This window comes from Euleptes europaea, chromosome 7 (assembly GCF_029931775.1).
Source record: "Euleptes europaea isolate rEulEur1 chromosome 7, rEulEur1.hap1, whole genome shotgun sequence".
Classification (NCBI taxonomy): Eukaryota; Metazoa; Chordata; class Lepidosauria; order Squamata; family Sphaerodactylidae; genus Euleptes; species Euleptes europaea.
In genome coordinates this window covers 89,424,094-89,436,692 of record NC_079318.1, presented here as the reverse complement: position 1 = coordinate 89,436,692, position 12,599 = coordinate 89,424,094, and the positions used below count along the sequence as shown (strand labels likewise).

At 51.6% G+C, this 12,599-nt stretch overlaps 1 protein-coding gene across 1 annotated transcript; it reads right to left on the bottom strand.

The window, feature by feature from the left end:
* Positions 1-1,017: 1,017 nt before the first annotated feature.
* On the bottom strand, positions 1,018-11,723 carry LOC130480856 (female protein-like). The gene is given in 3 exon segments (XM_056853479.1): positions 1,018-1,204; positions 1,206-1,620; positions 11,660-11,723. Coding segments are annotated over 3 exon segments (666 nt in total).
* Positions 11,724-12,599: the final 876 nt, after the last annotated feature.

Here is a 12,599-nt window from a genome sequence, read left to right as displayed (position 1 = left end):
GGCTACTGGTCAAAATGGATACTAGTCATGATGCATACCTATTATCTCCAGGATCAGAGGAGCATGCCCATTATATTAGGTGCTGTGGAACACGGGCAGGATAATGCTGCTGCAGTTGTCTTGTTTGTGGGCTTCCTAGAGGCCCCTGGTTGGCCACTGTGTGAACAGACCGCTGGACTTGATGGACATTGGTCTGATCCAGCAGGGCTTTTCTTATCAAAAGGACATTAAGAATGTGAACACAATGATTGCTGAAATAGGGTTGCCGACTCCAACTTGGGACATTCCTGGCAATTTGTGGGCGGTGATTGAGGAAGGTGGCGTTTAAGGATGGAAGGGAGCTCTGCGTAGATGGGATGCCATAGAGTTCACCCTCCAAAACCGCCATCTCCTCCAGGGGAAATGATTTCTGCAGTCTGGAGATCAGTTGCAATTCCAGGGGAACTCCAGGTCACATCTGTTTCGTTTTTAGTGACACAAAACACACGGGAAGCTAATTGCTCAGGCCCCAGTAGCTCCCCCACCTCATGTCTGCAGCCCCTACGCAGCTAGGGTTGCCAGGTCCCTCTTCACCACCAGCGGGAGGTTTTGGAGGTGGAGCCTGAGGAGGGCGGGGTTTGGGGAGGGGAGGGATTTCAATGCCATAGAGTCCAATTGACAAAGCGGCCGTTTTCTCCAGGTGTACTGATCTCTATTGGCTGGAGATCAGTTACAATAGCAGGAGATCTCCAGCTAGTATCTGGAGGTTGGCAACCCTAGGGTGGAGCCTGAGGAGGGTGGGGTTTGGAGAGGGGAGGGACTTCAATGCCATAGAGTCCAATTGCCAAAGAAGCCATTTTCTTCAGGGGAACTGATCTCTGTCGCCTGGAGATCACTTGTAATAGCAGGAGATCTCCACCCACCACCTGGAAGTCGGCAACCCTATTAGCAACCCTATGGTGGACTAGTAATTTTTTCCCCTTCTAGGTTAATGATTTATGTGAATTCATTTGTAAGACTGAATTTTACACTTTCCTGTTATCTTAATCTAGCCTTTACTACCACGTCCCCCTTGATTTCGTACTGCAGATTCTTCCAACCCAGAGTACAACTGGGAAGCAGTAAATCCTGGTAGGCTGACCTCATCTTATGACGTGAAAGAGAAAAGTCCCATATATACACGTCAGCCAGTTCTCCTGAGAATGAGTTGTAAGAGTCTGCTGAACCCGTAATGGTCTTGTTCTTGGCTTAACAGGATAAACGCTCCAGGAGAGACCGTGTAACCTTTCTTCAACCCTTTCCGTGGCCAGGGCTTCCCATTCATCCAAAATTCGACTGTCCCTGTGGCTGACTCCCAGCCAAAGCAGACATGTTCCCAGCTTATGGGATCCTCCCGGACTTTGAAGGATACATATTCTCCTCCCACAAAGACTCGGTATTCTCCTGGCTTGGACTTGAAAAGAAGGATCTCGTTGTCTTCGGAACGCGTAGCATAGGAGAAGAGGCCGTAGGGCCGGGTGAGGTCTGTGTAGGATCTCAGGCAAATGGTGAAATTCTGCAGTGGTTCTTTTGGCGGGGGTTTAAGGACGACGTGGTCTTCGCTGGGGTCATTGCGGAAAAGAAAGACCTTTCTAGTCAAGTCTGTGAGAAGACACAGAGAGACAGGGAGATGGGGTTGCCACCATTTCTATCCTGGAAAGGTCCCTGAGCATTTTAAAAATTACAGAGTTTCCTCTGTGAGGGGTCTGGAAACCAAGTCCTTTGAGGAAAGGTTGAAGGAGCTGGGTATGTTTAGCCTGAAGAGGAGAAGACTGAGAGGGGATATGAGAACCATCTTCAAGTACTTGAAGGGCTGTCATAGAGGAGGGGGCCGAGTTGTTTTCTGTTGCCCCAGAAGGTCGGACCAGAACCAATGGGTTGAAATTAAATCAAAAGAGTTTCCTTCTAGACATTAGGAAGAATTTTCTAACAGTTAGAGCAGTTCCTCAGTGGAACAGGCTTCTTCGGGAGGTGGTGAGCTCTCCTTCCCTGGAGGTTTTTAAGCAGAGGCTAGATGGCCATCTGTCAGCAATGCTGATTCTATGACCTTAAGCAGATGATGAGAGGGAGGGCATCTTGGCCATCTTCTGGGCATGGAGTAGGGGTCTCTGGGGAGGTAGTTGTGAATTTCCTGCATTGTGCAGGACTAGATGACCCTGGTGGTCCCTTCCAACTCTATGATTCTATGATTCCTGCTCTGGGTTGGGGAATTCCTGGAGATTTGGGGGTGGAGCCTGGGGACAGTGGGGTTTGGGGGAGGAAAGGGATATACAGGGGTAACACACTCGGAGGGGTATAATGCCATAGAATCCACCATCCTGCATTGATCTGCTGATGCAGGATATTGTCTATCTCCCTGCAAAGGACAAAGTGGCTTTCCTTCTGGCTGATCAGCGCCCCTATATTACAGAGAAGGTAGCAAAGTTTCTATGAGTATTCGAGGAACCAAGTGTAAACCTATCCGACTGTTGTTATGACTGATTTATTTCACTATCATATAAACTGTATTTTATCTGGATACAACTATTTTTAATGATTGCAGCTATAACTCCTATGCCATTAAAGGTTGATATAGATATATAGACTCCACCATCCAAAGCAGCCATTTTCTCCAGGGGAACTGATCTCTATCGCCTGGAGATCGGTTGTAATAGCAGGAGATCTCCAGCTAGTACCTGGAGGTTGGCAATCCTAGTTGCATAACTAGCCGAAAATCATTAGGTGAAGTGTTTCGATCTCCATGCTGGGGAAAGAAGCTAAGCCCGTCACAAGAATTCATGACAGGGCAAATACCCTCCCCCCCAATGCCATTTCGGCTCTAGAAAACTACTCGAGGTGGATCCAAATTAGTCCCCTGTGGTATTTTTAAATGGGGTTCCCACTGGGAACTCTGAGTTGCAATATGGCTGCCCCTGTAATTTGCAAGTTTGGTCCTAATAATAGCAATCGACTGATCTATCTTTCATGAATTTGACAAATCCCTTTTAAAAGCCCTCTGAGCCCCTGGTCAGTATCACATTACGCGGAAGAAATTACTCTAGTTGAACTGCGGATCTGTTTGGCGTCTACCGCTCATCGATTTCACTGGTTACCCCAAGGCATTCTAGAGTTACGAGAGAAGGGGAAAATAAATGCTCTCTTTTGACTCTCTCGCACCGTGCATGTCTTTTATAAACCCATCTTGCATCCATCTCTTCTCTTTAAAGATTTCCACCAATTCTGTCTCAAAGACTGAGCAGGGAGGAGTTGCGGCTGAGAAACAGAGCGTCTGTTCTGCCCGGTTCAGTTCCCCTCATCTCTAATTTAGAAGAAGAAGAGTTGATTTTTATACCCTGATTTGCTCTACCTTTAAGGAGTCTTTAAAGTAGCTTGCAATTGCCTTCCATTCCTCTCCACACAACAGACACCTTGTGAGGTAGGTGGGGCTGAGAGAGTTCAGAGAGAACTGTGACTAGCCCAAGGTCACCCAGCAGGCTTCATGTGGAGGAGTGGGGAAACCAACCCGGTTCACCAGATTAGAGTCCGCTGCTCATGTGGAGGAGTGGGGAATCAATAGGGTTGCCAGCCTTCAGGTACTAGCTGGAGATCTCCTGCTATTACAACTGATCTCCAGCCAATAGAGATCAGTTCCCCTGGAGAAAATGGCCACTTTGGCAATTGGACTCTATGGCATTGAAGTCCCTCCCCTCCCAAACCCTGACCTCCTAAGGCTCCGTCCCAAAAACCTCCTGCCGGTGGTGAAGAGGGACCTGGCAACCCTAGGAATCAAATCCGGTCCTTCAGATTAGAGTCCACCGCTCCTAACCACTACACCACACTGTCTTAAAGGATCGTCAGTAACAGGTACTAGGAATGATCCGTCTTTGCCTAATGAGATCCTGGAGAGCAACTACCAGTCAAAGTAGAGAATACTGAGCTAGACAGTCCAATGCTATAAATCAGGGTTCTCAAACGTGGCGCCCGCCCAACACTACTTCCCCTGGCGCATGCCATGCTGAAAGTCAGCGGAACCATGGTTATTGGTTGCTCTCATTCAAATGAAAGTTTTCCATGGCTGCAATAGTAGCCATTTAGGATTTAGCTCCACCCCCGATGGCAGCCATTTATGTTGGCGTTCCCCACTCCCTCTCCAAATGCCATAGGTGCTCAAAATGGTTGGGGATCCCTGCTAAAACAGTGCCTTTGTTTGTTCATTTTCTAGGATCTTGGGTTGGAATACAAGGTCTGGATTTAGCTATCCACAGCTTGGCTTGGTATATACAGCACAACGTTAGCGACAGAAGCAAGTAGGAGGCAATTTTTACTCTTTAACAAACAAAAGCCATCCTTATTTTTTTTTAAAAAAAACAAACCCCCATATATCAACACAACCAAAAGAGAAGAGCTACACATTAAGGATGCATACAGAAGATCCCAGGTTCGATCCTTGGCACCTCTGCATCAACAATCTCAGATGACAGGTACTGAGAAAGACCTTTCAATGCTTGAGATTGTGGAACTCCCTGCCCCAGGAGGTGGTGATGGCTGCCAGCTTGGAAGGCTTTAAGAAGGGAGCGGACATGTTCATGGAGGAGAGGGCTATCCATGGCTACTGGTCAAAATGGATAGTAGTCATGATGCATACTCATGTGGAGGAGTAGAGAATCAAACCTGGTTCTCCAGATCAGAGTCCACCAAACCACCTGTGAGAGATCCCCCTCTCTGAGTTTGCTTCTCCAAATCAGTTGCTCAGACGTTGATACAGAAACAATAGATTTATTGAAGCCTTCAGGAGATGAGACAGGCACAGGTAGAAAGTTGCAAGTGAGGGGCTATACGGGTTTACAGAATATATTGACTCCAGGGCACTGGGGCACTGGGGTTCACACTTCTTGTTATGGGAAGTTACAAGCTTGGCATAATACAAAACATCAGACGGATCCCAGGAAGTCTGGTGCGGCTATCACACTTCCAAGGCCGCACCGGCCTGAGGGAGTACTGGCAGGAAGAACAGCGGGGGGGAAGATACATGGGCCATCAGGCCTGGCGCCTGAGACCAGAAGGTGTGAACTGCTTTTACGAGTTCACTGATAACACCGCAGGTGATGGAAAGCAGAGACACAAAGACAAAGACCCTCACATTCTGCCCCCCTTAAGGCCCCCCTCCGAGAGGACGAGGCTTATCGGGATAAGCGAGGTGGAATTCTCGGACCAAGCGAGGAGCTGCCATGTGGGGTGCGGCCACCCATTCGTCATGAGCGGAGCCAAGGTTTTTCCAGCGAACAAAGTAAAATAGTTTCCCTTTCTTCCATTTGGAATCTAAAACCTTGGATATTTCCAAATGGGTATCCCCTCCTACTACGGTAGGAATCTCATGAGCGGGAGGGGGGTGGAACTGGGGAGCTGCTACATAAGGTTTGAGGAGGCTTATATGGAAGACTGGATGAACTCCCTTGAGAGTCTTAGGGAGACTCAGTTCCACGGTAACCTCGTTGATTACTCTGGTAATGGGGAAAGGTCCTACATAACGGTCGCTCAGTTTTTTGCAGGGGCGAAGAGAGCGGAGGTTTTTGGTGGACAGATAGACTTGCTCCCCCACCTTGAGTTCCCATCCCGGAGACCGGTGTTTGTCTGCTTGTTCCTTGTACTTGCTTTTTGCCCTTTCCAGATTTTTGAGCAACCATGGCCAGGTGGATTTAACCACCTGAATCCACTCCTGAAGATCAGGGGTAGACTGGAGCTCTGGCGAGACGGGGGCAGAACCGAAAGGGCCAAAATCCGTCCCGTATATAACTTGGAAGGGACTAAAGCCGGTAGAGGAATGAGGCGCATTGTTGTACGCATATTCGGCAAATGGCAGCAGGTCGACCCAGTCGTCCTGGTGGAAATTTACATAGCAACGCAAATAACATTCTACTACCGCATTTACTCGTTCCGTTTGACCATCCGTTTGGGGGTGATAGGCGGAAGAAAGGCCCTGTTCCTCCACTCCCATTAACTTTAGGAAAGCCCGCCAGAATTTGGCAACAAACTGGACCCCCCGGTCGGAGAGGACCTTCCTCGGGATCGAGTGTAGCCTGAGGACGTGCGTGATGAACAGTTTAGCTAAGCCCTGGGCTGAAGGAAGACCTGCACATGGAACGAAATGAACCTGTTTGGAAAAGAGGTCTGTGATAACCCAGAGAACCGTTTTCCCCCGACTTGGAGGTAGGTCGGTGATAAAATCCATGGCGATGACTTCCCAGGGACGGGAGGGGTTCTCAAGCGGTTTGAGAAGCCCCGGGGGTTTTCCCATCCGTTTCTTGGCTGTGGCGCAGGTGGGGCAGCTGCGCACATACAACTCTACATCAGATCTCATACCGGGCCACCAGAATTGCCTTCGAACCAGGTGAAGCGTTTTTATGAAACCAAAATGACCCGCTAGCCTGGCCCCATGTACAAGTCCCAATACTTCTTTGCGAAGGGAAGATGGGACATATAGTTTCCCCCCTTGCACCCACCAAGTGTTGGTTCGTTCCAAGCCAGTGGGGAGGAGATGGTGCTCCTCCTCCTGTAAGGAGGCGTCCCGGAGTCGCTGTTGGAATGCTTCCGGGATACCTTTGAGCGTAGGGGGGGTCTCCGGTTGGCGGGCTTGGGATCGGGTGGTGACGGCCAAGCCAGGGACTTCCCCTCGCTGTTCGGGAGTGAACAGGGAGTCGACGGGGCGATCGAAATCGTTGCGATACTGGGGAAGTCGTGACAAAGCATCAGCTAGGGCATTGTCTTTGCCAGGGACATGTTTGAGGGTGAACTGGCATTGAGTTTTCTAGCTCCCTTGAGAGCCTCAAGATTCTTGTGATCTGTGCTCACTTCGAACGGCAGCTCGGCCCCCTCTAAGAAGTGTCTCCATATGGTAAGGGCATGTTTGACCGCTGCTGCCTCCTTCTCCCAAATGGCCCAGTTGATTTCGGACTGGGAAAACTTCTTGGAGAAGTAGGCGCATGGCCTCAACCGTCCCCCCTCATCCCTCTGCAATAGGGCCCCGCCCATGGCTACATCCGAGGCATCCACCTGCACCACGAAGGGCTTGGTGCAATCCGGGTGAGCCAAAACGGGTTCGGATGAAAAAAGTAGCTTTAAACGTTCAAAAGCTTGCTGGCACTGGGGAGACCATTGCAGACGGGCTGAGGGGAGTGCGGCGCTAGCCCCCCTGTCCTTGGTACGCAACAGGGCAGTGAGGGGAAGCGCAACTTGGGCAAAGTTGGGAATGAAATTCCGGTAAAGGTTGGCAAACCCCAAAAACTGTTGGAGTTGGCGGCGGGTAGTGGGGGTTTCCCAGTCCCGCACCGCCTGGACCTTGGCGGGGTCCATTTCCAACCCTTGGTGGGAAATCACATACCCCAGAAATGTAATAGAAGGTTGGTGGAATTCACACTTGGACACCTTAGCATACAGTTTGTGCTCCCGCAGCCGCTGGAGCACTTCTCGCACTAGGCGCACATGTTCTTCCATGGTCTCAGAGTAAATAAGAATGTCATCGAGAAATACCACCACCCCCCGAAACAGTAAATCATGCAAAACTTCATTAATTAATTGCATAAAGACACTCGGAGCCCCCGAAAGTCCGAACGGCATGACCAGGTACTCAAACATCCCAAAACAACTGGAAAAGGCCGTTTTGGGTTCGTCTCCTTCTTTGATGCGAATGCGGTGGTAGGCTTCTACCAAGTCCAGTTTGGTGAAGATTCGGCCCTCCTTTAATTGTGCTAGAAGGTCAGGAATAAGAGGGAGGGGGTAAGCATTAGACTGGGTGACTGCGTTCAGTCTGCGAAAGTCAATACACAGTCTTAAATCTCCCGTCTTTTTCTTTACAAAGAAAGCTGGGGCTGAATAAGGAGCCTTGGAGGGGCGTATGAAACCCCTCGCCAGATTGACATCCAGATAGTCTCGCAATACAGTCTTTTCACTAGGGCTCATGGGGTAAACCTTTCCCTTAGACAGTTTGCCTTCCCCTACAATCTCGATGGCACAGTCCGTTTCTCTGTGGGGAGGCAGTTCGTCGCACTCTCTAACATCGAAAACATCAGTAAACTGCGAGTACTCAGAGGGTAATTGAGGAGAGACTGGGGCGGGGGACCCTACCAGTGCGGCGGCTGGAGTTCTGAGTACCCGTTCCTTGTCATGCAACCCACAGGGGTTTTCGGGGAAGGAAAGCACCCGTTTAACCCAATCAATGGAGGGATTGTGTCCCCTTAACCAGTTCATCCCTAACACCACAGGGGTTACAATAGGGGCGATGGTGAAATACAACCGTTCCCAATGTTCCCCCACGGACATAATCACGGCTGCAGTTCTGTGGGTCACAGGGCCCCGTTTAAAGTCACTCCCGTCCATTTGGGAAAAACGGAGGGGTCCCGGAAGCCGCTTGCGCCGGACACCCAACTTCTTGGCAGTTTCCTCATTTATCATGGTGCGGGCACACCCCGAGTCGACCAACGCGGGGACCTCTAACGGGGGACCCCCTTTGGGTAGGGACAGATGAACACGCACAAATACATTGTCCTCTTGGGCGCTTACCATCGGTGGAGCTCCTTGCACAACGATAGGGACGGTCTGCTGCGGAGCCCCCTCTACAGCAGACCGACGGCGTTTTTTTCCGGCTGTTCCCACTCTTCCTCCTCGCTGGAAGAGGGGGACGGGGTGGTGGCTTCAGGGGAGCCGTCCGAATCAAAGACGGTATTTGTAATCCGGGACCCCGATGGGACCGTAGAGTCGGATGCCCCATCCTGGGGGCGCGCGTGGAGAGCGGAGGGTGCGCCGGAGCGCCGGCTCAGTGGTCCACTTCTGCGGCGAGGCTGGCTGTCGGCGGCCGGTTTCGTCGGCTCGGCCTGGGTTTGGCGGGGGGGGGTCGGACGGCCTGAGCGAGAGGGGCATTGCGATGCAAAGTGACCCTTTCCCCCGCAGATCAGGCAGACGCCGGCCTCGAACCGCTTGCGGCGTTCCGCGGCCGAGAGACCCCCGCCACCCCCTTGCCGGAGTTCCCGGCCACGGTCACCTCGGGGCCTGGGGTCTCGCCCAAGCCGTTGCTTGGACAAGTTCAGGAGTTGTTTGCGATTCTCGATGTCAGCAGCATGGCGAACCCAACCTTCCACATCCGGGGGGTTCCCTTGCATGAAGGCCCAATGTTGGAGGTCTGGGTTGAGACCCTCCCTGAAACATTGTACCAAGGTAGCTTCACTCCAGTCCAGAATTCGGCTAGCCAGTGACTGGAACTCACTTGCATACTGCGCCACCGACTTAGTCCCTTGGCGCAGTTGCATCAGGGAGGCTTTAGCCCGCTCACCCAGAGTCGGGTCCTCAAAACGGTTTCGGAGTGCTACCATGAACTCGTCCAGGGTTCGCAGCACCGGCGAGCGGAGTTCATACTGCAACACCATCCAGGCAGCCGCCTCCCCTTGCAGTAAGGAAGCCACGTACTGCACCCGGGACTCCTCAGAAACGAAGGTTCGGCCTTGTTCCCGCATAAAAATGTCTACTTGGACCATAAAAAAGGTCAACTGGTCTCCCGACCCGTCATACGTGACTTTCAGGTCCCGACGGGCCGGGGGGGCAGGGGTTGCGGGCGGAACTACCGGCGCCCCGTCTGGGGGAGCACCGGCTGGAGGTTGCAACTTCAGCGCATCTAGGGTCGTGGCCATCTCACCCATTACGCGTTGCATGATCTCCATCTGCTCCTGCATAGCCCGGCGGTCTTCCTGCCACTGCTTTCGTTCTTCCTCCATGAGGGCCTCTTTGCGGGCCGGGTCCCCTTCGAGTCCCGTGCTGGGGAAGGCCAACCGGCGATCCTTCGCCGCAGTCCGCGAGAGCGACCAGCCCTTGGGAGAGTCCAGCCAATAAGTAAGCCCCCGGGGACGTCCGTCCCGATCTTGGTCGGGGGCGCGACCCGTCGGTTTCTTTGGCTTGGCTCCCTCCTCCTCCGGGTCCGGCTTCTCCGGCTCGTCCGGTTCCTTGGGGGCATCGGGGTTAGGGGTGGTGTCCTCGTCGGCTGACATTCTGTCCAAAGCGGTACAGCTGCAGTCCGAGAGGCAAGGACTTGCAACTTAATGTGAGAGATCCCCCTCTCTGAGTTTGCTTCTCCAAATCAGTTGCTCAGACGTTGATACAGAAACAATAGATTTATTGAAGCCTTCAGGAGATGAGACAGGCACAGGTAGAAAGTTGCAAGTGAGGGGCTATACGGGTTTACAGAATATATTGACTCCAGGGCACTGGGGCACTGGGGTTCACACTTCTTGTTATGGGAAGTTACAAGCTTGGCATAATACAAAACATCAGACGGATCCCAGGAAGTCTGGTGCGGCTATCACACTTCCAAGGCCGCACCGGCCTGAGGGAGTACTGGCAGGAAGAACAGCGGGGGGGAAGATACATGGGCCATCAGGCCTGGCGCCTGAGACCAGAAGGTGTGAACTGCTTTTACGAGTTCACTGATAACACCGCAGGTGATGGAAAGCAGAGACACAAAGACAAAGACCCTCACACCACCGCTCTTAACCACTTCACCACGCTGGCTCCCACGCTGGCTCCTAGTATTACCAATAACTGAAAAGACCCTTCCAAGCCAACCACTAAGATGCAGCCAGATGCATCTCTTTAACTATTTGAAAGAGGAGTTTCTGTCACTTAGAGGAGGGCAGGGAGCTGTTCCTGTTGGCAGCAGAGGATAGGACTCACAATATTGGGTTTAAATTACGGGTGGAAAGGTACCGGCTGGATATCAGGAAGAATTATTTTTTTTACAGTTAGAGTTGTTCAGCAGTGGAATGGGCTGCCTAGGGAGGTGGTGAGCTCCCCTTCACTGGCAGTCTTTAAGCAGAGGCTGGACAAACACTTGTCAGGGATGCTAGGCTGACCCTGCATTAACCAGGGGGCTGGACTAGATGGCCTGTAGGGTCCCTTCCAACTCTATGATTTTCCTGAGAAGTGCCAGAGGTCAGACCAACTGAAAAGCTGCAGCCTATGACCTCAAGCACCATGCCTTGATCCCAGAGCAAATATATATTTTGCACATGCTCAGAGAGACACGTCCCTCCATTCAATGTTTGCGATGGACTTGGAAGGCACCAAGAATGAGCCCTGGTGCTGAAAACCATTCCGGGGGCTTAGGTCTGATTCAGATTATGCTTCTGGAGCACAATATCCCCCCGCCCCAGGCCCCAACCACTTTTCAACACAAGAAGACGATGACGATGATGAAGAAGAAGACAAAGAAGAAGAAGATAACAAAGAAGACGAAGAAGACAAAGAAGAAAACAAAGTCGAAGAAGACAAAGACGAAAAAGACAAAGATGAAGAAGACAACGATGAAGAAAAATTGGTTTTTATATGCCGACTTTCTCTGCCACTTAAGGAAGAATCACCTTCCCGTCCCCTCCCCACCACAGTCACCCTGGGAGGTAGGTGGGGCTGAGAGAGCTGTGACTAGCCCAACTGCCCAAGGTCACCCAGCTGGCTTCATGTGTAGGAGTGGGGAAACAAATCCAGTTCACCAGATTACCCTCCGCCACTCATGTGAAGAAGTGGGGAATCAAACCCGGTACTCCAGATCAGAGTCCACTGCTCCAAACCACCGCTCTTAACCACTACACCATGCTGGCTCCACGCTGACAACTCAGCTACTCACCTTCCTGTTCCTGGACAGAGATGACTGAAAGACTGGCCAAGAGGAGGAGGAGGGAAACCGACATCTTCAGGACTTGTGAAATGAAACTGGGCGGATGCAGGAGAGAAGCTGGATTGTCGCGAGGCGAAACAGCACTCTGGATCTGAAATTGGAGGCGCCGTTTTCCTAATAATGAGGCCTCGAGGGTGACAGCTAAATGTATCCCTGCACTGAAATGGGTGGTGATCGGTGGGTGGGTGGGGTGGGTGGAACTTGCCACTCTGCTTTGAGAATCTGCAAGCTGCTTTGGAAAAGGGAGGGCATTTCTACTCCTTAACTCCTTCTTTTGCACGGTAAATCTAGAGTGGAATTTTTCACAAACCCAAAACTTGGGCAGTATTTCGGAATTCGAATCCAGCTCATTCAGCACAACATCCTAGGGTTTCTCAGGGTTAGAATCATAGATCATAGAGTTGGAAGGGACCACCAGGGTCATCTAGTCCAACCCCTGCACAATGCAGGAAATTCACAACCACCTCCCCCCCACACCCCCAGTGGCCCCTACTCCATGCCCAAAAGATGGCCAAGATGCCCTCCCTCTCATGATCTGCCTAAGGTCACAGACTCAGCATTGCTGACAGATGGCCATCTAGCCTCGGCTTAAAAACCTCCAGGGAAGGAGAGCTCACCACCTCCCGAGGAAGCCTGTTCCACTGAGGAACCGCTCTGTCAGAAAATTTTTCCTAATGTCTAGACGGAAACTCTAGATGGGTTAGAAAGGGCTGATAGGAGTAGGGGAGTGGGGGGGAAATTCACAGTCCTCAGATCACTGGACCCAGCCAGCGGGGTGAAGTAGTTAGAATGCTGCACTAGGATCAGGGAGACCTGGATTCAAATCCTGGCTATGCCACAGGGAAACAAGTCAGCTTACATTGTTCCACCGCCCGCCTTCATTTTATCC